This window comes from Falco peregrinus, chromosome 7 (genome assembly GCF_023634155.1).
Source record: "Falco peregrinus isolate bFalPer1 chromosome 7, bFalPer1.pri, whole genome shotgun sequence".
NCBI classification, from domain to species: Eukaryota; Metazoa; Chordata; class Aves; order Falconiformes; family Falconidae; genus Falco; species Falco peregrinus.
Window position 1 is genome coordinate 5,306,094 of NC_073727.1, and position 26,730 is coordinate 5,332,823.

Sequence of the window (26,730 nt, forward strand, 5' to 3'; positions counted from 1 at the left end):
AATCAAAAACCTTAACTTTTCAGTCTGAAAGTAGAAATCTTGATAATTTCCCTAGGTGAAAGTGAAATTTGATAAAGAAGACTGAAGGTTGCCCATCAAACAGAAATACCCACCTCCAGTTAGCACTATGATTAATTGCCTAGCTCAGAAATTTAATCGGATGGGCCCTTCTTATTCTAAATATGTCACTAAATCAGCTGTCATTCTGGGAGTGCGATCACATTTTAACCCACATCAAGAACTAAAGAGATATTTTAGAGAAGCGGGCAGACGTATCATCCCCATCTTACAGACAAACGCACACAGGTGGATTAAACAACATTTTCACGGTAATTCCTGCAAGCTTGCGATAGATCCGTATTTATGGCCATGTTTTGACATGCATACTGTAGTCCATCAACCCCACTTCTTCACTACAGAATCATCTCCTTTGAAAGAAATTACGTTTCCAGAGAAGGAAAACCAGAGAAATCTCTCTTACCTGGCAAAAAATGATGCTGCCACCGAGGTGCCTGTGGATACTTCACTGGCAACATACGTGCTCTGGGAAGCAGGAAAGCTGTACAGGGAGGGTTTATCTGCGTTGTAGCGGTTCAACGCTGCTTCGGTCAGGCCCTCTCGACTAGTCTCTGTCATAAGCTGAGATATCTGAAGACAGGGGAAAAAAACAAAAGTGTCATCAGCCAAAGCTCACTAGCTGACCCCCTCCTCATCCAGAAAAGCCTCTAGGTTGCCTCTCTTAAGGCATTTCATTCACTACATCTTTGCTGCTCTGTGAACAAGTTCATTGCTTCTGTCACACTAATCCACAGTACTTTGGCTCAGCTCTAACCTTGTCTGCATTAAAACTAATGGAAAAAATTCATCCCATCACTAGAAATGTCAATAACGTCTATGGTTTTCTATCCATATGGAAAAGAAAGAGGAAACCATAATCCTTGCTTGATTTTACCTCAGGGTACATGAGAGACAGCTTAGATGTGTGATAAATTTATGTTTTACTTCAGGAAAAAAAATATTCTTTTGTTTGTCTTTGTAAAATAACAAGCACTAGCGCATTAAGTATTTCTGTTGACCTTTCTCCAGAAAAGCCAGCACACAGCACAAGAAGGAGTCCCTTGAGATCCTAGACTATTTATCATATCTCTGGAAAACTGGGATCATTACCACTCACATTCATTGGTTTTCTTAAAAGGTTTTAAACATCCTGTGATTTCATTCTTCTGATGGCCCATTGAACATTTTTCTCCCTGTTAGGAAGCCTCATCTCAGTCTTTCATTGTCTGGGAAAAGAAATGGAGTTCAACAAGACTTGACCCAGCTCTCCTCAAATTAACTAAAAGATTTTTATTGACTTCAGAGAAAACTGAGTCAGCCCTGTTGAAGTGTCTCCTCAAAACTTTGATTTCACGTTCTTAACTATTGCTTTTGCATGTATTTACAGCAGTGTGATGTCATCTGTTGTCCTTCATGCAATTCCTAACAACTTTCCCTCCCTTATTTCAGCCACAAATAGCTTTTGTTCACCAATGTGTGCCAAGAAAATTATAACATATGCCTCAAAAGAACCCTCTCAAATCATTGCTAGCAATTGTCCAAGGCATAGCTTCCTTCCCCCTGCAAAAAGTTTGCAAGAACCAGTCGCTCACTGGTTCAGTTTGAGTTCTCATGCCTACCATCACCACATGCAGGGCATCTTTGTGAGGCACATCACGAAAAGTACTTGAGATCATCCTGTAGTTCTTTTTCCGCTTAGGTTTGATTTATTTCAGCTGTTACACATTTCCATTATTAAAGGCAAAGCTGAAGAACTGTGATTTGTATTTTGGAGGGGAAAAGACACATGACATGGCAACATTTTTAAGACCAAGCATCAAGTCACCTTTGTTTCTTTTGTAGAGGCTTGTTACCCATTCTACTATGGCTAAGTAGATAATCTAAGGGTTTATTCTTATTTTACATATTTTTAGGCCAATCAGCTGTAATATTTCAAGAACAGGAACACTAACCTAGTCACTCTCCTTTTATGAGGAACCAGTAAAATTGCTGAAAGTGCCCCCCTATCATGTCAGTCACACTCTGAAACCTTCGAATTTACTGATTGACTACATTGAATGAGCAGGGCTCTCAGAAGGCTGAAATCCTGGACTTAAATCATCTCACACTACTGTTAAAATGCAGGAGTTCAGGCTGGCTGCCAGGATACCTCCCACATTTCCAGCGGACAGGGAGGCAGTTGTTCCTCAGTGTCCTGCTAACCCATTTATGTCCACCTGGGGCATCCAATACACTTTAATTCACTAAACAATAACTCCTCAAATTTTCCAAAGTAACTTTTGCTAACTCCATTATTTATATCCGCAATGAACTAGCACAAGATTCTGCCCTATCCCCTCAAATTACCCTGAAACCAATTTTGTCTTCTACCACATCGGGAGCAGCTAAGCAGAGAGATTTACAAAGCCCTCCTTTCGGAGTACAGATATAAACCTAACCTCATCTTAGTCCATCCAATTCATACATCTGAAATCAGGGATGGATCATCATTAACCAATTCCCTTCACTGGCAGTGCCACCAGGAGGTGTTACACACTTTCATGGCAACCTGACAGCAGGTAAGAAGCTGATGAGTTGACTTACATCAACTGCAATCTCAACCATAACCTCCCCATCTTCTGCCAAATAAAGACTTTCAGGTCCAAATACAAATGTCCACACCCAGTGTAGGACATTTCTATGGGTGTCACCAGGTCCCCTGGAGCTGCAAGGTGGTGAGGCTTGGAAGAGGCATTTCAGCCAACTGCAGAACAGGAAAGGATTCGTGTGCCCCGGTGCTTTGGACACACAGAAAACATCCATCATGACACGAGCATAAAAGAAAAAAAAAAAAAAAAAAAAAAAAAAAACCATAAATGGTTTCTGCAATTATAGAGGTTTTCAGGTGATCCATGCCTATATCCACAAGTCCTATCAATGTGAACAGCACAGAGTAATCAGAGCAACAAAAAGCCTCAAGCTGACTGTGGACACCACCTGAAAGGTATTCTCAAGCGTCCTCAAGAGCTGATTAGATTCTCGGTTCACAAGTTTTTGTATAACTAGTTCTTAAATACAAGCACTCCAAAACAATCAAACACTCACCAAAGAGGCACGAGATTCCTTTAGAAAGATATAAACCATAGAAAACATTCCCCCTCACTTACGCACTCAGCGCAAGAAATAGATATTAGTCAGCAAACGGAATGGTAGTGCTTTTTAACAAATGGGGATGAAGAACCTATAAAGCCTGTACTTGGGTCACATCTTCTTACAGTAAAATGCAAAGGAACTGAAGAAGAACTTGGAAGTAATTAAACACATTTACAGATTCTGTCTTTGTGGAGTACCACACTATCCATAGGACAGACAGGGAGGTACATAATATTTGTTTTAGAACCATAAATACTATAGACAGATACAGAATGGGGTTTCTTCTATATAAATGTAGGTTCTTTGGCAGTACTGCTGTTGCTTGTCCTACACAACAGGCCAAGTACTTCCTAGAGGGATGGTCAGCAGCTCAAAGTGCAAGCTGTGAAACATCTCTACGGTGCTGCCCACCGGAGCCTGCTGGCAGGGCAGGAGCCCTCCTTCCCGGTCACACACACAGCCTGCTTTGTTGCAGCACACAGGAAGCTACTGTTGACATTGATATTGATGTATTATCTGTGAAAAGCAGCATTCCAGTGTCAGAGAGCCCTCCCAGAGTTGCCCTGGGTGGACACTCATAATGGGGCATGTTGGGCTTGTTAGGCACCCTCGTGATCCTCAGGGTCCAGCACCGCTGCCGGGTTTCCTTCCCCACGTGGGCACACTTCCTAGGCAAAAATCTCTTTCCCAGCATGAACTCTCTCAGAAATAAACTCCCAGATGCACATACTGCCTGTCCTGGAGCTCCATCAATTCACAGTTTGCCTCAGCAGGGACACTTCTTAGCTGACAGCGTATTACAGGATACCAAAATAGGAACATACTTTACCTAACACAAGGCACAGACAAATTAAGACAAAACAAGAACTGGCTTAAACCACAGTCCAGGGTCTCTTAATCTGGGAATGGTTTCCCATTTTAGCACTTCCTAACTTTGTCTGCCAATTTGAGGTTTTTCAACAGAAAATGAAATGTCTCCAGAAGCATTGAAAGCTGAAATATTTCCCTAAATTTCAAACATTCTACTATTCCTTGCCTGGGAATCCTGCAAACACCACTTGATGTTAAACAGGTAAAAGCCCATGGAAGTACCTTGTGATAGTGCAACCTCACAAGCAGATCATCAGGTGTTGCTTGAACGAGTTCCTCAAGTCACTCTGTTGCTATCTTTTCCTTATATCAAAGGAAAAAAAAAAAAAAAAGAGTAACAAACTAGAACTTGATATTTAATTATGGAATTTTTATTATCTATATGGATATTTAATAGGAATTGTCCCTTTGGCCATGCAGCCAGCAGAGATGAAGGGCAAAGACAGTGCTATGCCAAATTCTGGACCTGGCTGGGAACCTTTTTTGCATCCAGAACTTATCAGAGCATTGTTTATACAGCACAAATTTATACATCAGAGTCAATCCACAGGCTGAGAACCTCACTAGACACATGACCTCAATATTTGACTAATAAATCCCCATTTAATCCCAGAGTTCAATATATATACATAAAGTGGAAGACAGAAGTCCAGATAATTCATATATTCAGAGACTACTGACTTCAAGTCACTTCTGTTGCATTTCTTTCTTTTGCTTCATGGATTGGAGAGCGTAGAAATCATATAAACTGATGAGTGGGCTTTGAAGGTAATCTTACCATCTCATTTACTCTCTTCTCCAGTTACAGTACTGAATTATCACTTTCTTCTCTGACTTTGCTCGCTGAAGTTCACACACACACAAACTTCAGTAAATGCACCCAGGACATATCAAGCAGGTAAGTAAAAATACTCATAGAAGAGACTTTTCCCCATACCAGCTCAAAAGACACAGTTGAAAATTACATTTTGAACATTAACAAACTCGGGCTTCTTTTTTTTTCTTTTTTTTTTTTTCCCTTTTTCCCCTCCTCAATAATTTATCCTGGCAATTACAGTTCATGTAAATCTGCCTCTTCAGTGTCACTGTCTCTGTCACTAGGTACTGTTTCTGGATATAAGGGGGAAAAGAAGAATCAGTTCCTTGATTCTCTTTCCTTGCTCTCCTGTGAGTACCCACATAGCACATACATGAGGTTTAAGATCAGTTAATAGGACATATTTTGAGAAATTCCTTTATTGAATTGTTGGCAGCACATCACTGCCTGGATAAGCAACAAAAGACAAAGCATGGAACAACACAACCTTTCATGCCTCAATAAAAACCTTTTAAGCACACATGGAACAAGACAGATGTCCCTCCAAAGGCCCCATTTTTTTTCTCCTGTCTCATAAAAGCAAGGCATCCATTAAACTCCTCTTTCACTGGTTCCTGACAGTATACAGCAAGAGCTAGAGATAAGTCATGATTTAAATTCTCTACTTCATAGGAAAAAGATGGCTCTGCAGTTAAACCACAGGTGTCAGCCAGGCTAGATTCTCTTTCTGTTCCAATCCACTCTGTGCATAAGACTTGCCATCATGCAGTATGAGGTTAATTATATTTGCATAAGGACATTTTACAGTCAAGCTCATTAAGGCTTCAAAAAACTCCTGGCTGATGACTCCCAACTGAAATTGCTGTACAAATGGAAGTTAGCATTTATGAAAGATGCAAAACATCCTTTGCTCTGGAGGTAGTGAAGCATTCAGGAACATCCCCAAGATCTAGTTAACATCAATGACTGGACTGATGAATTAACTGGATGCACACAAATGTATAAAATGCATCCATGTCTGAAGCCAAACTCAAGATACAAATCTGTGTTCGAATTCACTGTAAAGCAATCCTCAGTGTCCAAAGATCCTAATCTCAGGAGAGAAACTCACTAGCAAGAAGAAATTGAAGGTAGAAAGCTCTCTTTCATAAACAGACACACATGAATGAATGACTTCTTTGGCAATCCACTCCTGATTCAGAGCAGCACTGAATTTTCCGCCCAATAAATACTGACGAAATTACTTCCTGGCTTATTTTAGACAGCAAATGTCTATGTGAACGAAGAAAAAGGTTCTTCTTAAAGACCCCCTTTAAAAAATGAGTTGAGGGAAGATCTAAGGGATACCTCTCTCAAAGCTTTAGCACACCAAAAACATCAAACCCTTATAACCCTGCTTAGAGCACCAGCTTAACAGCTTAATTTCAAGTTTTCCATTACGCACAATCAGGTGTCCTGGCTTCTCTGAAATATCAATCTTTTTACCTTTGGGCTCATCACAGTTTACTCGCAGTCATAACAAGATAAAGTTATTCTTCCTGTTTGGCTCAAGGAGACTGGTTCCTGGTCTATGGGAGTGAGGACACAAGCATCTCACAGTACACCATTCACATCTGGCTGTCTGCTGACACACGTACAGAATACCAAATCATTCCCAAAAAACGAGCAACTCTCTTTTTCCTGGGCTTGACCTACTCCTACCAATTCTTAGAGGCTGAGGCAAGACCTCTAATTTACCAATTAACTTCGAAAACAGGAAGAATTCTTCCTCTTTCTTTATAGTGTATAGTGAAGTAACAGGGTGGCGGATTGCAGAACAAGATCCAAATGTTCAGTAAGCCACCAGCTTCCCAGCCACTACAGATTGCAGCGGAATTCCAGTAACTTGTCTATAGGAAGCAGCGCCAGAAAAAAAAACAGAGCAGGAGTTGACACTTCTTGAGTCTCCTCAGCTAAAGAGAAAGTTAACAAAGGAAATATTGGAGCGCTACTTCCCCTAGAGAAGACATCTCTCAGCAGAAGAACGTAGCAATAAATAGGTTCTCTTCCCACAGTTTGGATATTTTATCTGAACCCCTCTGGAAATACTGACTTCATCCCTTTTGCTTAAAATGGAAGTTTTGTGCAGTAAAAAAAAGGTGTAGCCTAAATTGAATGTATGGTAGCATTCAAAGGATAAGGTGACAGCCACGATCCACTGTGCTTAGTGTCAAAAAGAAAAAATAATTTGACATTTACTATATTTCATTTTTATAATTTTAGAGTGCTGTTGGGAGAGGTTACCATGTGAAAACAGGAAAGAGAAGTATTTAAGAGTCAGTTTCAAACATAATTTGAAACACAGCTTCAAATACTTTGAGGTAAATGTGGTAGAGGGTTTACCAAACTACGAGTAAACTGAAGTGGGGTTGTGGGTGGAGGGGGAGAGGGAAAGAGGAATTTTGTGCTGCCCACACAACTATCGAATTAATTTTAATGCATCCTTCAGGGGGCAAAAAGAAACAATCACATCATTTGATCAGAGCAACTTGAAAGCAGTGGGGATTTGCTAAGTCAGTCACCTTTAATATACCACAGAGTACCAAGGACATACTCCACATCTGTCACAAATCACTCACTGCAACAGAGATGACATTTAAGGAATTATTCAGGACAAAATTCACCTTTAGAATGAAATAATTTTGAAACGGTAGCAAGTTCCTGTAGCTAAGGGCACTGGCATAGTCTTATAGCATCTTGCCATTTGATTATGACCTTTTCCTCTCCTAGCAAAATACTAAGCTGCTACAGCTTGAGAACACCGCAATGCCTGATACAGGCGCTCTGTGGGCAAAAGCAAGACAGAGATTCCTGATAGTCCTTTCCTGTCAAAAGAAAGTGTTCTGTGAGGAACAGACTGGAAAGGACATGCATAATGTCTGCTGGAATCAGTCTTTTGGATGTAGACATACCGAACACTGCTTAGCAAAGGCAACCCACTATTCATCATGAATACTGAAACTCTAGGAAGGGTCGCGGGGCATGCTTTGCTCCCGCTCTGCTCACATTTGCACACAAAATCTGAAATACTGATCTAGCAGAAGGGGCTACCTAAACAGCACAGAATTGGCGTCTGAACACAAAACAGCACACCTCAGAAAGAGTAAGGTTTTTCAAAGGGAGAATCACTGGGATGGCAAGAACGCCAATTATGTTTTGCATTTAACAAGGAAGAGTCAGGCTGTATTTAGCATAAAGTACTTTTACTTAAACATTACTTAGTTACCATGACAGCACCTAGAGCTTAATTGCAACCTCCAGCTTCCTGCTGTCCAAAAGAAAGATGACCTTTGACTGTTGCAGCCACCTCCATGTCCCTCTATAAACAAGACAGCTATTTAACACAGATCCAGTATGCTCTTCAGCACAAAAGAAATCCCAGTTTGCGCAGACACGGGCATGTCCTCCCATCAAAGCTGCTATGATACAGTTAGATCCACCTCATACTCAGCCCATATTGTTATAAATGAAATATTTTCAAGTCATTGAATGCCTTGAGACCAGCTACTTAGAGGCTGATTCAGCAGCTGATCAGACATCCAAGTAATGGTAAGACATTTCCCTCTGATTCTTCCTCCTAACAAAAGAGTATTTTTGGTTTATTTAATTTAAGCTGTATTTTCCATTGTAAATAATGGCACTAATTTTTTCAGCCATCCGCTATTCTCCCTCGTACTTTCACTCATTCACTCAGTACACATTCTTGCCCCAGCTTTTGAAATGAAAAGCAAAGCAAAACAAACAAACGCAAAACGACACAGTGAAACGGTTCTGCCTGAAAATCTGTGAGTTACCCCTGGAGTGCACTCTCCTCAAAAACAAGACCCAGGAAGAATTGCATTGGCAACAATGAAAGCTTTATTATAAAACCAGAAACCTTCTCTACTAAGCATAGGACAATGGCTCGTTTGCTTGATCAGCAAATTCCCATACAGACCATAGCTTGGCAAATATAAGTTGATGCACATTCCCAAGCAACCTCCACCACCGAGACCTGAGGGACAGAGACTCATTTTGATCTGGCTTAGCAATGAGTTCACTTTTCCGAGTTTGCCACTGCCCTCCTGCACTAAGGAATCCATGCAAGGAACAGCCAGCACTATCTACATCAGAAGGAATCAGTATATTGAGTCTGAAATAGTATTGACCAAGCCTGCTTCTTGTTCACTCTCTTTGTACCAATATATTTATTGAGCAGAAAAGCAAACAGGGAAAAAAATGTTAGAGGAGGAGAAATTACATGATCTGAAATATTCAAGCCAGCAAATATCTACCTTGAGTACAGAAGTTGCAGGTTCTAGTCTGCAGTGCTCCTTTCGTCTGAGTGACATAGCCTGTAAATTTTATTTATTGGCTGCTACTTCATTATCAAACTATTTTCTGAAAGGTAAGGCCTCTATGTGCTTACAAAACCACAACAGCTATCATAACTCACCTTCATCACTACCCTCAGTGTTTTCTAATGTCCATTCAGGATCGTGCCAGCCTCTCCTGCTCCTCCCTAAGGAAGCTACCAGCAGGACAGCCATCCTGGGATGCAAACCTGCCCCCCACCCCACCCACCCCCCACCCCGTCACACCCCAGAGCTCCCTCGGAGAAGCAGATGCCCCACGGGCAGACCCCAGTAAGGCTGTGAGCTCTCTCTTGTACCTAAAGCAGCAAAGACGCAAATCTTGTACCTAAATCAGCTGGACCCAAATGCAGCTCTCAACCATGAAGCTCCACCAGCCAAGTCTCTGTGGACAAAACAGCAACATGAGGTTTCTGAGCTGGCGTACTCCCATACGTAACTCTGCACATGAAAAATAGGAACAACAGCTAGCAAACAGAGGGTTTGGTCTCAATTTTGGATCTCCAGGCATTTCAGCAATGCAAAAAGATAATGAGCAGCAACACAATGAAACTGCTTCCTCTCTCATCAAGAAGATGACAATACCATGGCAATCCATGGGAAGGCTGAGGCTGCCTTTAGCTTTCAGAAGTTTTTTTAACATCTACTTTTATAAGGTTTTTAATTCTCTTAATTACCTGTATATATTGTTGCTGCATTATAAAGCTGCGCAGCTAGGAATTAATTTGATCTTTTTTCTATTTTGACTTTTATTTGCTATCAGTTCAGTACCATTTTACGATAGAAAAGGCCTTTCTTTTGTGTAGCTCAGCTAAAGTTGATTTCAGACATCCAGATTCAGCAACCACGCTGTAATCCTTTGTTGTATCAGCTACCTTTTAAGACCTCAGCCGCCAGGCTAACTGTGCTAAAATAACTAGTGCCGCAAGGAAGAGTGTGTGCAGACTGTGAAAGATGCATACGTCTGACTTCTGTCTGTCTGTCTGTCTGTACGCAGGGGACAGCAGCTAAATGAAGTGACTAAACTTCAGAAGCTGAGGCACAAGCCTCTCTCGTTCACTGCGTGCAGGAGTAATATTTGTTATGAAAACAAACTTCCCTTTCTCTGACCAGCTCCTAACCTGACAGCCATGTCAAGACATCATAAGAAGTTCAAATCTCACTGTAGCCGGTTCCCTATCACAAACAGCAATCTGTGAGCCATTGACCTTTCACTTGTCAGTTGACAAGAACAGCTCCAGAAGCTACCAGAGTGTGTCAGCATGTGGGCTTAACTTAAATGGCATTATTGACCCAGAAAGCAACCTCTTTCTATAGCTAGCAAGAGAGTAGGCAATAAAAAACACTATTAGTTTCTCCACACATAGGTGTACAAACCGGATCATTAGTCTTTATTTAAAAGACATATGGTCAAGTTCTACCACCAAAACATGAGGAGAGACAACTACTTAATTTTCAGTATGAGAAAAATCTGACAGGCTTAGAGATTCCTGCAGTGATTATGGCGTAAGGACGTGGCATAATGCAGGTTCAGCCCACACACATAACCACCTCGAGGTCTGACGTTTTTGGTGGGTAAGATCAGTTCACGTCTGATGGGTCTCTCATGCAGCTGCTCATGGAAAGGTCCATGCGTGTGAGCCCAGGGATCTAGCAAATGCCTTGGATCAATTTAGAAACTAGTGCCTTTCCAGTGGCTTCCCCATTAGAAAGAAATTGTGAATATCAGCTTTTCTATAAACTGCTGCCAAAAGTGTAATTATATTAGTGCTGGCAGATACCGCAATAACACAAACTGTTTTCTCTGTGTGTTAGGTCCTAAGACTATCAGTAATGTACCTTATAAAGGCAGGAACCAGGGGACTTGAACCTTGCATGAGGAATGAACTTTTGAAAAAATCCAAAAGAGCTGCTTGCAGAGAAGTCGTGTAGAAGCCAGGCGTATTTTGGGCCAAGCCATATAGAAGCCCGGTAAATCTGAGAGAGACTAAGAAATCTTTCTCAACTCATCAAATATTCTAAGTTTAAAGATTTATTCTTTTCCATACACTTTCCTAAACCATCTTCACATAGAAGTACATGTTTGAAAACCAATTAAATAACAGTTAACCTCTGACACCAAAAATTGTTAATACTGCTTACACAGCTTTCTTTTTTGCTTCTTCAGTGAAATACTAACAACTCATCATCTGAAAGGACTGAAGAGAGTCTCATATTTCCTGATCCATCCTTAGTGGAATAAAACTTAAGGTGCACATTTTAATGCTACCTTAAATTTCGTCTCTCAAGACAGGTCTAAGGGCTCCAAGTACTCTCAGCTCTTCTGAAAATCCACTGAAACCTGCAGGCCACAAAGAAAACTTTAAAAAATACTGTGTTCACATCTTAGTGTCTAGTCATTAACTTGATGCATCCCTCCCCTCCACTTCGGTTTAGCTTGACCAATGCTACAACACATCTTCCAGTGTATTACCGGCATTCCAGTAAGATCTCTCATCTTAAAGGGAGTAATTTGTCTCATTCCTGAAGAAGAAAGCATCTTTTCTACTTCTTCTGTTTGGGCTCTATTCCACAGCAAGCATTTAGAACTTCAAAGTACCCAGTCTTCTGCATGAAATTTAGTTCTTAAAATGTTATCGGCTTAAATGCTCACAATGCAATTAAAATCACTGAAGCTGCACATATTCAGGTGAACCATTCAACTCATCATTTATAATGCTGTCTAGGAGCCAGTTTTCTTTCTGAATGCTGACTGACATCGTATGAGGTTACGAGAGCTCAGGCATAGAAACAAGTAGTGTGCAGAGTTACAAAGCTGTCCACATGCACATGCTTAGCCTGTGGCAAACGCAAAGTAGCAATGATTTATCTTACAATCACTTTTCTAGAGCTAAGTCAAAGGAACGAAGTCAAATTATCTTAAAGTTGCTGTGAACTATCAACGTGCATCTGCAGTCCCCACGTATTAATTAGTAAGCTTGCTTAAAAGTTATCAAGCTGATCATGTGTCTGAGTCCTCAAACACAGGTTAGGCTAGGATAGCTGGAATAGCAGCCATCACGCAAGGCTGAATGCAGAGCTGCCCAGAAGTTACGTCTGTTCAGAAGGGCTCAGTGGGACTAAAAGAAAACGGGGGAGAATGGCTATTACTTGGCCCAAAAATGCACTGAAGATGTGCAGAAGTGAAAACAAGAGAAGTACTGAGAGTGGTGTTGCAAGAAAGGCCATTTTAGGGGGCTGAATTCCAACTGGGAAGGAACTGGGAGCCTTACACTGTCCTAGGAAACGCTCTTATTTCATTCCCACAAGCAGAGATGCTGATACACTATTCAGAAGCCAACAGCATATCTTTTCAATGCAAATACTTGTAAGACCTTGACACTGGTCAACAACTCCAGTCAAAAAGCATAACAATATTATGTTCTTTTTCCCCACAGGGAAACAGCATTTAGCCGCAAACCTCCACGCTGAAAATGTCAACATTTGCAGTGAATTGCACAAACCATGGCCCAATCCACCATCTCACAATGTAACAGACATGATGCATTACATTGCCCTTTGGCTTTGTGTAGCTGGCCTTCCCCTTCCCCGTCCCTACTATTAATAGTCCCTTGCAGGTGTTCCTTCTTTCATGGAGATGTGGCAATAGCTAATTTCACAATTATCAGTGCTAATGGGACCTGCCATGAAATTGTATCATTTCCAGAGGAGTCAGTATGCAGTTGCTAAAGAAAAACCAAACCAAAACAAAACAAAAAAACCCCCACAAACAAAAAAAACCCCACAACAACCAGGGAGCTCCGCAGAAGCTATGCATCAGCAGGAGTGACCTCTATATAAATTTAACAAGGTTGGTCTTTCTAATCTCTGTCACAATATATGAACACCTCTTTCTTTCATGTTAATAATAAAAATGTCCTGCTGAGGTTTTAAAATTATTTTATGACAGCAACAACCATCATTTTCAACAGGAAGACATGAAAAGAGCCTTCAAATGAGACCAGTAGCTGGACAGAAACAGTTTCTTCCTGGCCCTGAAGGTGAATGCCTGAAAGCATAGATTTGGTTGCCTTATTCCCTTAGTTTGCGTAGCTACAGCTGTTATTAGCAGTCATAAAATTCACTCAACTATAACCATTTCACTTGGAAGCTGCTTCCTGGGGTGAATTCTATAGGCTGAGTAGGTGCCACGTCATGCTATGTTGTCTTCTGTTTGCTCTAGATTTACTGCCCTCTTGGCTAACGAAAGCAAAACCAAGGAGGAGCACATCCTCAACTGGACATCAATTAAGCTCTGTTGGTGCACACTGTAAATCGTTAGGAACTGGGCCTCTCTCTTTTCTGGTCCCCTTTCAGTGGCACAGAGAGGTCAACTTGTGAGCATCAGGCTCTGCGCCTGCGATGGCGCTCTTTAAGTCAACACTGCGCTCAGCTTTTTGCATATACTCCTAGCCACTTCTATTTTCCAAGCTAATCATAGTTTTGCCTCCTCTCGTTTTCTGCATTCTATCACATTTTCAATCAAAACTATTTGTTTCAGTTGGCCATTTTTGATTTGCAAGTCCTGAAGGGATCCAAGCCGAGTGCAGTTTTCCAGGCTTTAGCTCAACACCACATTAGCTGAAGCTCACCCAGCATTGAATACAAGCGCACACAATGATCTTTCCCCAGCATATGTAATCTGCATTTTGGTCTGCAGGAACCATCACAATCCATCTTCACTATGACAGCTTCACAGTATGAAGGTCACATTCCCATGTTTCCCCTTAGGGCCCTTGTACACTCAGAACTTCAAGCATGCTCACTGTCCATTCCCAGCTGGAATTTAGTGCACATTCACTTGCAGACTTAATAATTAATACCAATCCCCATCTCCCCTGACCAGCTAGAATAAGGTCAGATGAAGAACAATATTTTCTCCTCAACACTTATTTTAGGTGACTTTTCTTTTTAGACAATGCCAAGACACAGAACCCCTTTACCTTTCTCAGATGGCATTTTAAAAAAAAACAAATTAGTGATCAGTTTGGAAGATCCAAAATACAGATGTATATTTTCAAACTGCACAGTTCTGAAAAGTGAATAATACAGTTCTGAGAAGTGAATAATAGAGAGGAAGGGCCACTGGCTGTGGTCTGGCTGTGCTCTACAGCCCTTTCTGCAAGGGCAGGAGAGGGAGCAATTGAACACCCATAACCTGCAGTACTAAAAAATGGCAATCATTCCTCAAAAGAACTCTTTCAGATTCCATCAGTATAACCTAGCGTGAGGATTTTGGGTGGACAAATAATAACCACTTGATTCATCAAGGATTTGGTTCCAGTAAAACACAACTGGGATCAAACCATGGGTAGACTCCATACAGCTTTAATGATCTTGTATCAGGCATTTCCCATCTAGGAGAAGGGCCGTAAAGGACATCGTACGCAAAGTCTTACGCATCATACTACCTAATGTGTTTAACTTTGGAAAGCAGTGCGCACAGTAAATACTGCCAGTTATTTACTCTTTACTCATCGGTACACTTTCTGTATACTTCCACAGCAAAATTTGTTCAGGGAGCATAAACAGCATGTTCTTCCAGGTTTTGTTACAAATTATTGCCTGTCTCTGTATAATATTAATCTCATGTAGACCTGTACTTTGTGAATCGTCTAAGGTCCTTGTCATTTTCTTTATTTCTGTGTCCTTGTAGGCTTATTATTTCCTAATTGTTACCACTAACATCTGCTAATTTTTATTCTTATTCCTCTACATACCTTGATCACTTTTCCTGTTGGCGTCTTAAGAGACAGGAGAGAAGAATAAAACAGACAACCTGGAAAACTTAAAAGATCTTAACAGTCAGAAATCAAAATGTTAAGAGAGAATATCAACATAAGAAAATTGTCTGAAAGTATACAGACAAGTCTTATAGGTACATTTATTTTTTCCTCATAAAAGACAGCCTAAATAACCTTCAAATGGCATTTCTGTACTTTTTTTATTTTTTTTAAACCACAGCAACAATAAATATACAGCTTCTCCTACATGGGACACAAACAAAAAGTTATTGCCCCAATGAGTTTGCACAATAAACTGAACTGACAAAATGCACTTCAGTAGGGTCTAAAAATAAACACTGATTAAAATTAGTGCAGGAATTATTGGTTAATATTTTTATAAGCAAACACGAAGATTACATTAACTGGTCCCTTGGGAATAAAACATATTTACAATAGATTTAATAAAATGCATTTAATGAAGCCCAAATATTACAACAACAAACAGACTCATCATCTAAAATGATGCCTAAACTCTAGTAAACCATTCTGAACTGTAATAAATGCCTCATGGTTATGTTCAGTTTTCATTTTGGCTTTCAGCACTCCACAGAGTTTTTATTTGCACATGAAATGTTTTGGATTTTTCCCTTTCTACTGGTTTGCTGGGTTTGTAATGTAAAAGTTTCAGAAGTCTTTGAAAGGAATTCTTTATGCTGTTGTAATTAATTTTCAATAGAGCATCATGGACTGATTTTCTGCTCTAAAGCGACACGCCAAAAGAAGGATAACTGACTACAGGTCAGTGGAAGTGCAGTGCTGTAATCTGTATAAGTGAAGAAAAAGGTCTCGCATGTCTCTTCATGAGCTCTACTGTAGGCATTTACTAAGTCATCTTGCAGCCATTTACACTAGGACAAAGGGAATACAAGATGGGCATGAACTCGCTGCAAAATGTAGAGTGCTATTCCACATGCAGGATAATAAAGAGCCAAGCCTGAAACACTTCTAGAACTCGTGCTTAGCATGTATTCTTAAGAGGGGCTGAAACACTCCCCATTAGCTTTCAGAACTCCGAGGACTCCAATTCTAAGATTTTCTTAACATCGGCAGAATGGCACAGAGTAACTAAATGGAAAAAGTGTGATGATGCTCTGTCACCAGTGGAGTGAATTTGATTCCAGATCAGAATCTATCCCGAAGTTTATCAGCAATTCCTTTTGGAAAAGTAGCATAGGAGTCTTCCCTAAAGTAAATGAAGTGGAAGAAAAAGATATATTTGTGTATGTATATACATAAATACATGCACACACAAATAAAGAAATCAGACCAAGGATGCCCAAAAGAGTCAGAGGTGGAATTAATATATTTATGCATTAGCCCATTAATTCTCCATACTATTTATGCATTAAACCAAAAAATTCAGGGATAATTCTCAAAATACTTCCCACTATTAAGCTGCTGTGCTCACAGTGGCCACGGTGACAGAAGCCACGTACAACAGGTGCAGGTTAGCCCTGTGATCAACCCAGAGGGCCAGGACTCCCACACACCCGTTCCTGCACAGTGTTCCTACAGACATTTGGTTTCCTGCACATGGGGTTCACTCCTATCCACCAGCAATACCTGATTATGAAAATTCCAGGAAAAAAGTTCACAGTTTCAAAACTCAATTTTCCAGCAGAATAGCATTATGGAAGTTTCCCTAGGAGGAAACAGAGCACTGTACAAGGATGACAGGATTTTAGTATTTGCAGGAACTACTTTTATTAAGAATTAAGGCAGAGTGAACAACAAGGAAGGTATATCCTGGATTCAGAAGCTTTTTGAAAGAATAAGTTTCAATGACGCTAAAACCTAAAAAACTTCAGAGGTCAATTTAAAACTTCTGCAGTCTCGTTCTTTCCCAAGGGCATGCTTTCAAGTGAATCCCTCTAAAGCAAAGCCCTTGTTTTCAAGTTTTTTCTTCTCCGAAAGCACAGTAGCAGTTGTTGTAAATGGTAAAGCATATGAACTCTGTGCAGTGGATAAAAATTCCAGGTCAAGCTATATTTGAAGATAAAAACAATCAACCAGCAAGATATTTTCAGTCAGTCTCTTTTGTTTCCAAAGTTTTTCCAAATTGTTATGAAGCCTTATAATGTCTCTGTTTCGTAATCCACTCTGATATTTATTCTTCCAGGCAGGCACAGGAAAACCTAACTTCCACATCTGAAATTGCAAGATGGCCCTTTTTGCCCAGAGCGTAACAGAAGAAAAGGTTATTTTCTCAACTCTTCACAAACTGTGTAACACCCTTCTCAGGCATATACTTCCACTTTCCTGTACATCTGCTTCTTAACACATAAAGCATGGGACAATAAAGTTTGCTTCCTTCAAATGTATTGCCAAGGTTTAGTTTTGATGCTTGAAGGATTCTGGGTCCTTTTATAGGAAAGGACTTTAAAGTCTGCAAAATACTATACAGTTACCACCCCAGCTATCTTTCAGCTGAGTTTACATTATATGTTTCCTGGTAGAATTTCATTTTTCCCCACCCCATGCAACATTTAAAAAGTCTTGAAAGCAAATTCTCTGATCACCTGTCCTGGTTTCGGCTGGGATGGAGTTAACTTTCTTCTTGGTAGCTAGTCCAGCGCTGTGCTTTGGCTCTGATGTGAGAACAATGCTGGTAACGCACTGATGGTTTTAGTTGCTGCTGGGTGATGTTTATGCTGAGTCAAGGATTTTTTGGTTTCTTGGGCTTTGCCAGAGAGAGGGCTGGAGGGGCACAAGAAACTGGGAGGGGACACAGCCAGGACAGGTGACCTGAACCAGCCAAAGAGGTATTCCACGCCACGGGACATCATGCTTGGTATATAAACCTGGGGGGTTAGCTGGGGGTGGGCATCGTTCTTGGGGACTGGCTGGGCATCGGTCAGCAGGTGGTGAGCAGATGTCCTGTGCATCACTTGCTTTCCTTTCTCCCTTTTCCTTTGGATTTTCTCTTTTTCCCCACCTTTTCAGTATAACTGCTGTTATTATTATTATAATTATTATTGTTGTTGTTCTTACTTTTTTAAATCTCTTTACATTATTAAATTGTTCTTATCTCAATCCTTAAGTTTTACATTCCTTTCCAATTCTTCTCCCCAGCCCTCCGGGCTGTGGAGAGTGAGCAAGCAGCTGCGTGGTTCTCGCTTGCCGGCTGAGGTTAAACCATGACATCACCTAAGTACAAACCATTCTCTTGCTCTAGTAAAGCTGTGGCTACTGACAGGTCCTTTGGCTTTCTGTGGTACCATTTATGGATTCTCCAGAAAATTAGGAAGAGGCATTTCTACTCAGTGTATTCAAATTGGGCACAAGAATACTAGCAGCAATAGCATTAACAACAATCTTTTGTTTCTCACAAATGATGTGAAATTGTCCAGCAGCTAAAATGGGACGCTGAGGAGCAATCAGTTGTTTTCCAGTATTTCTGTCAAGCACTGGTAACTAATAGGTGCCCTCCTGCTCTCACACGCAAAAGGAAACCAAGCCATAATAAGCCTCCGCTGCCACACTTGAAATCACCTTTACTGGAGAACATACAAGGAATAATGTGCTCTATTATGCATATTCTTCATAGCATAATATGCCTTGAGGCCCTGGAACTAACAGCCCCCAGCAGCAGTGCCAGCTGTCCCTGCTTCAGAGACAAAGCATTGAGGGGGCAGGAGGAAGAGGCAAATACTCACAATATATGATTAAAGTCATTGAGCAGTGAATGAAAAAGGGAACAGAGAAATCCCCGTCACTGAGCCTGGAAAACTCTCCTAGCCTACCTAACCTGCACATACATTCCAAAAATCTTGATCTAGCCCTAGCTATCATCAGGCCAGGTGTCTGCATTTATACCTACTTTTATAGAAGTAGGAATAAATCTTGATAAGCTGGTCCCTGGCAATGTTTAAAAAGGATCTTTAGAAAGGCTCTGAAGTGCAAGACAACGCTCAGGAGATAATCAGCATCGCTACTAAATCCTGGCTGCAAATGGCACTTCCAGGCATTTAGGATTACAGAGGTGAAGACCCTTGGTGATGGCTGACTAGGGCTGAGAATAACAAAAGCTGGTAACATGAGAACTAGATTTTTCCCTCCAAAGCACTTATTTACATGAAAACAACTTGATCATTTATTTAGCATTTATTTACACCTAAAAATAAAATAAAATAGATAAGCTTTAGGACACCCTCTAATGCTCTTGTAATTTGTCAGGGAGGCCTGGTGGCCAGGGACACTTAGCTGTGGTGTTCTCCTAAGCCACCTGAATAGCAGCTGGTTATATTATTTGCTGAACAGGAGAAACAATGATAGTTTTGGTTTACACCACTTCAAAGCAAAATATCAGAAATATTCCACGAGCTTGCAAACTCAGACTTAATTAAGCCTACCTAACATTGCAAGATTCTTCACGATGACTTTCACAGAAGGCTGGCCCAAATGTAGCCAGAGCTTTCGTAGTGCATGTTCCCTGTCAGTCTTGTCAGTGATCACGGCTATGATATACCTGTATGCTACAACTGAGAATCATGTTACATCCATTTTTACCTCCCGCACACTGGCAATGAACTTCACAGAGAGTCTTCAGGGATCAGAGACTGATCAATTAAGAACTGATGATATCTCATTACTATACATTTCCTTCTGATGTGTTCTGTATCATTTCTTTACTAATGCTTGAGTTAATTTTCTATCTTCTACGTTGCACTGCAGTAACTGAGAAAATATACAAGAATAAAATAGAGAGACGATCATGCTTGTGATTTGTGTTTAAATCCAGCGACACAGTCTAGCTCCAGCCGCCTAAAACCTGTCAGGAAGAAAAGCAATAATAAACCCTATCTATCATCTATGTGCCTCATACAGGAAAGAAAATCTCACTCTATATGCTTTAATATAAAAATCTTTTTCAAACCTAGGTCTAAACACTGCTTTTAGTAATAGCCTTGACTTTCTTGCAAAGTGATAGGTAGTGCAGTAAAAGGTGTAAAGTAATTGCAGAATTCACATCACAGGTGTGTTTTATAATTATCCAGTGACACCAAGCTGCACCCATGGTAGGTCAACTCGGCCACAATGAAGTTAGGGAAGCAGAAGTGATTTCATAGTTCTAACCTTTAATTCTTTTTCTGTTTTTCCCATTAGCCAAAAGCCTGTGCATAAGTCTAGCCCACTGTTTAATAAACATATATATACATAAATATATATATATTGCACTTTCACAAATTCAAAAAAATACCAGTTTGAAGTGAAGCATGACAGACATGTATCTGATTCAAAGAGCTGTCACAACAGGCACCCTTCACTGGCACTCCCACCCATACCACCATTACCTCGCACTGGTTGCAGCTTAGTCACTTGGCGTTTGCATCTACCAGTTGAGCTGACACTTTCTTGGTTTACAAAACCAAAGCCCTCGGACACCTTAATGACCTGAGTAATGGTGACTCCAAGGAAGAACTACAGATGTTCCTGCTGGTGACATTAAGCACAATGAGCACCAGCCCACCCCTTGAAAGACGAGAGCTCATTGCCTTCCCTTCCCCTTCAACCTCTGTAGTGATTCTGAATTCAACTGGAGAGGTTAACAAGTACAATTTCATTTCTCCTCAGTGGAATTTATAGATTTAAAATATAGTTTCATTAGCCGGGAGGAGCTTTTTCTCACCCCTGTACAGATGTAATCCTTCCTTATTCTTCATAAAGCACAGCTAGGCACATTCAAAGGTCAAAAGCTGCTGGACGATCAGCCTTCTGCTTCCATGTTTCAAGAGGAGCAGTTCCAACAGACTCTTCAGTGTGGGGTCAGACCAGAGGTGCATGGTCATCCACCAGCCCAAAGGGAAGCTGAGCCCACCTGGAGTGCAAGATACCAATATTCGCTCCCATCACCACAGCTGTTCTCACACTCTGGCTCATCAGACCTTCAGGGCTGATGTTGATCTCATCATTGTCTGCACTAAACCGATGTAGCCATGTCAACCGCAAAGCAATTATCCTGGCGTAAGATGGAAGAGGGGCTGGCCCTGAATGCATCCTACATGGACAACACCCACCTCTCAAGTTCACAATACTCTGGAACGTAAGGGAACAACCAGCCACTTTAACTCAAATCCACTGAACTGAAGAGAGCTATCCCAACAGAGAATTTGGTGCTCCGTTTCTGATGCTGTTTCAGAAACAGTTTAGAGAAAAGAAAACGATGGTTTTGCATGATAGCTGCGGGGAAACACATTTCAGAGTTACATCAGCCTCTAGCTATTTATTCCTTACTTCCTAGAAGCACAGTATAGCATCAAAGAAAAAAGCTTTGTCAATTTATTCTTTGCACAGTAATAAAATTCTTCATATTTAAAAGCCCAGATTTTTTTCTAAGCAAAATCAAAGGTTACAAGAGGATTTTACAAATAGCAACAAAAAAAATTTATGATGATGTTCCTAAATCTAATCTTAATTCTATGTTCCATTTATGTAAAACAAGGTGAAAAACAAATATCTCAGTCAAGGAGACAATACATTGATTTGTGTCTTCAAGTGGTATCCCTTGGAAATCTAAAGGGAGACTCCTAAAAAGTTTCTTTCTAATTCTTTTGTCAACCCCTTCTTCCCATCTCAGTTAGAATTAGTTACCCTTGGTTTTGTACATTTCTTTTTTTCTCTCTTCTTGCAACAGATGTTGAACAACAGCAAGATATAGAACGAATATCAGCCACAACTGAATCTTTACGCAGTGTTAAAGACCAACATGTTGCTGATATGAATGATTCAGCCCAAGAGAGTTTATTAGAAGCCGCGAGCCTTCACACACTTGAGTAAGTAAGAAAAAAAATTAAAAGAATTCTGAAATGTACACCACTTACATTGAACTCTGGCAATGTTATTGAAACTGTTGGAAAAGCACTTTTCATTAATCTGTTTACCACAGGCCTCCATCCAAAACGCAGCACCAGTCATCTGGTGTTTATCCTTCACCAGGTTCAGGCTCTAATCTAGGCTCTCTCTCCAGCTGCCACTCCAGGGCCACTTCCAGAACGGAGGAACAAAGAGTCTAAGAGCTTACTAAGTACATCGGCGGCCTTCTCCCGGTCAGCCCAGTTACACCTGGAAAAGCTTCAGTGGTAGTTCCAGGAATTCTAGTCCTTAGCTCTATATTCGATGTATTTACCTTCTCCGTAGAATATCAGATACCAATTGCCTTTTGCTATACGGAAATTCATCTCTCACTTTTTTTTATGCTAATATCAGAAATAAGGGTTTTTTTTTTTATTTCCCACATAAACACATAATCCTTTTATGAATTTTCCTAAGCTCCTGGCTTCAATGCTATTTCCACAGCAATAAGTTCCACAGAGCTGTGCATTGCACGAAAAGCATATTTCCTCTTCTCACTTCCAAACTGGCTGTCTTTTAACTTAACTCTCTATGTTCTTGAAATATGAAATAAAGCAGAAGTGACCATTTTTCTCTCTGATTTTGTGCCACCTTATTTAGAGCATGGGAAACACAGGGACAATTCTGTGTTGATGTATCGGTTTGCCTTCTCCCTCTCTCCATCCCATCTCTACATCATTTGTCTCACTATTAAAACATCTCCCCTCCTCTCAGGTTATACTTCTGTTCAATGATGCAAGCAATCACCTATTATTTCAGAAAAGAAACTAGTCTCACATGTGGACAAAATCCTTAAGCTACAGAGCAAGGGAGGAAACCAAGACTCCAAATCCTCACTAATTGTGATCTTCTGGCTTTCGCTAATTTACAGGATTAACTCACTCCTCTAACAGTCCACAGATTTCTTCCTCGCATCACAGCTGAGTCATGGGGTTTTCACACTCATAGGATAAGCCTACTTAGCTCTTTTCGGTCCATGGGATACCCTTTACCTCTTTCTTCCCTTGGTCACCCCAGTATCGTGAGGAGGAAAGGTAATGATTCTAAGGTCATTAAGCCATGCATAAAAATGCTGTAAGAGATCAAATCACACCACAGTCATGCAAAAAAAGAAACCCCTCCTGCAGTTCACATAGACTTCAGTTTCCCCCCTTGATGATATAAGAGAACCAGTATACAACTGGGCTGTTAGTTGAGGGGGTGGACAGGAGAAATGAAATACAAATAACCAACTCCTGTAATATATACGCTGAAGGATCAAACAATCATGGTAAAGTGTCAGCTGATGACATACACTGACTTTAGTAGGGTCATATCTAATTATTAGTGATGTGGTTTAAAAAGGCTTTTAGCCAGAGGAAAGCAACTTCAGAGATAACTAATGCATGGGGGAAGAGGGCAACAGAGATAATTAAGCAGGGATATAATTTTAGTGCCAATGCATGTTTGACAATCTGTTTCTTGGCCCAGTCAAACAATCTTTGGAAATAAAATTCCTGCATTTTCAATCTACAGCCTCACTACAGAGTTACTTTGTTGTGAAGAGTCCAGGTCACAGAATGGAAAAAAAAAAAATATCAGTGCAAGAATTTGCACACATTTGCTCAGCACCATCACCCACAAGCTCACAGTAATAAGAACAAAATGTTCAGGGAGACATTAAACTCAGACGTGGATCTCATACTTTCAGTGACTAAACTGCTATTGAAACATAAGCCATCCAAAAAATTCTGGACCCAAACCTAACTGCACAAAGGCAAAATACCTCCTGCGTTAGGTGTCTCATACTGTATCATGTGTGGTCACATAAGAACATGGTACTAGAAGAGACAGTGCACAAATCTCCTTTCCTTCTGTTGCTGAGATGCTTTGGCAAAAGAGGTCTGGCTGTAGGAAGCATGGAATAATTATAGAAGACACCTGGTAGTCCTCAGATGAGTCAAGTAACTTGATTTCCATACCTTGCATTATATGCTTTAGAAGCTGCTTAAATTACCTGGCACTGCTGTAGCAATCATTAACATTTTAGCTTTATCCTGCCTGCTGAATGCTAAGAAGCAACAGAAGCAGCAGCAAGTGGAAGAGAAATAAATTAGCAGAGACTTGGAAAAAAAGCTTGGAATCAAAATCCTGGTTGGGAATACCCCACACATAGGCGTTGGCTCTGTATCTGAACTCTCCATCTCGCACCCAACTCTAATCATTACGTTTCTTTTTAAAAGCCTGCGCCTGAAAGAACTGATGTGTTATGAGACAGCCATGACCTAAGTAAACTCCAAACAAATCATTCATCACTGCAAAACTCCAGAACAAGCTGGTACTTTCTCAGAGAACAGTGTTCTTCTAAACACACATTATACATAAAGAGGAAACAGAAAGCACATACTGTAGGCTTTCATCAACTGTACACAAACAAAGCCTTTGATAACTCTCTGAATAGGTTTGAGATCATTACGCCTGGGGCCAAGAGGCTCTCAGTAGTTTAAGATCTCATTTTCCAAACTTTTGGTCAAAAGGGTCTTTTTAAGTGCAGGGTAGAAAGGAACACTTTTTCCTCAAATATCATTACGTTCATAATACCCCTACTCAAATCCTTACACACACTATCTTATTCCTTACCAAATTTAAACTTCACAACTTCAAGGTCTGAAGCAGGAGGTGCTCACCCACACCAGCAGCCACATTTTCTGTTACTCATCCTTCCCTTTCATAGCTCACGTTGTTCCTGGAACAGCTGGCCTTTTACAGTTCTTTACAGTTCCCTGGTTCTTTCTTACCTTCCTGTCACTCAAATCTACGAAACACGCTGTGCTCAATTTTTTTTTTAAATGATCTGCTTAAAGACATGAAGAGATTTTATGCAGATCCAGGAAGGTAAGTAGAGGACCGAGGAAATGCCCACCATTTGATGCTCTGCACCTCACACCACAATGCAGGTAATGCCATGCTTTTGCTTTAGATGCACACTAGCATGCGAGAGCCATGCACTTAATTTAGGTTAAAAGAGGGTGCCCATTCTAAAGAGGAACAACTACTTCTAGAGAATGGAGAGCTTTTACTCCAGAAAAAGTGGTTTAGCGTAACCAGCTTAATCTAGTCACTATTTTCAACTCCTTTCCCTTTGAAAGCAAACCCTAAATCAGCCTGACCTACTGAGGACTCAAATCTATCTCATTTTTTAACGTGGTCTTTTTGTTTCAGCTACTTTAAGCAGCTTTGGATAGTAAAGTACTGAAAACATTATGCACTCAATTTGGTATCGCATCCTCTACAAAAATGACAAGAAGCAATCGTTTCATCAAGGTATTTAGACTTTTGGCCCCTACATTAGCACCCCAGGCCCAAAGGTTTCTTTTTCTTCAGAAGTGTTTTGTAATAACTGGTCAGCAACAGAAATGTATTTAACACTGTGGTATCCTGTAATTCACATCAGCAGCTGCACAAATAATTACAGCCCTTCTCAGGTAAAACCTCACCACTAATTTAAATGAGTTTTCTCCAAGCAGGGAAGGATTGAAATCCCTTTGAGCGATGGAGAGATCAACAGAAAGCCTCTACAAGTGTTAAAACAGTCTGATCCCCAGGATATACAAATGCTACCTGCTGATGACTGAAAAAGCACAGTTTTCAGGCTCTGGATCAAATTCTATTAAACTTTGGCTGATATTTTCCTACCTGTATGCAACCAAAGAGGTCACTTTTCCCCTGGCCAGGTAACCATTTCAACTTTCCAGTATTCACAGGAGGTTTTAACAGGCCATACTTTTTGTTTTAGATCAGTCAATCCCCTTACCCTGCCTCTGCCCCCCTGTTTTGTAAAAGGACCGCTTCCCAGCAAAATTTGACTCAGGCCCTTCCAGAAAACAGCATCAGCTGTTCATTTGTGAGCCAGACCTAGGGGACAGACAGGTCTCTGGAACCAGATCTTGGTTTCTGGCTAGCCAAGGGGTGGTTAAATATGAAATCACACAAAAAAATAGGCCCAGTGGAGACTGAAGGGGTCATCTACACCATCTCCTCACCTCCAGGTGCGACCAGTTTTGCCTAAACAACTCCTAGCAGCCGTCTCTCTGGCTTATTCTTAAAGAGACTCCACGGGTGAGTCCCCATAATGCCTCTATGAAACAATTAGCAAGTTTCTTTTATATCTGAAAAGCATCTCCAGTTAAAAAATAGTATTATTTCTTCTATTTTTTCAGAGTTTAAGCGTATAATACATTACTAAATCCAGTAATGCATAAATTCACATTTGTTTTACTTAATCTTGATAGTAATTACTCTTTTTGCAAAAGCAGTTAAATAGTGGCGTGTCATTTAAGACTTCACCTACACTACTACAGCAGCTGAGCCCTACAATATCACAACACTCATTTTATTTTTTAATGGTTTTTTCCCCTACCAGAACTGAAATGGAAGTTGAAATTTGTTCCCCACAGCAAGGTTCTAATTTTAGGCCATCTGGAGGGGAAAATCCTAAGAAGGGAGTAACATCCTAGAACTTAACAAGAGTAGGAAAGCTTTTTGGTGCCTAAAATTGCCATGAATCAATTCTGAGCCACAGAATCTCACTTCCAAACTAATTTTCTCTTTTTGGTGATACTTCAAAAAGAAACACAGCCTGTTTTCAAGGTAGTCAACCATTTCTGTCAAGTTATCTAAACTGTCTAACAAAAACTGATTTACAATAGGAGGTGTCTACTACAGGCACCATTATGTCTAAGGCCATGAGACTGACTCCTCCCTGGGCATCAATTTAACAAGATTATGATGTAGAAGGGTACTGTAT

The 26,730-nt window shown here is 40.5% G+C and overlaps 1 protein-coding gene across 1 annotated transcript in view; it reads right to left on the reverse strand.

Moving 5' to 3' along the window:
• Positions 1-477: 477 nt before the first annotated feature.
• The window catches only part of LOC129784879 (kinesin-like protein KIF26B), a 125,035-nt gene continuing 98,782 nt past the window's right edge, over positions 478-26,730 (reverse strand). Inside the window, exon 4 of the mRNA XM_055810461.1 lies at positions 478-648. Within this exon, the coding sequence (XP_055666436.1) occupies positions 478-648 (171 nt within the window). The remainder of the gene's footprint in view (positions 649-26,730) is intronic.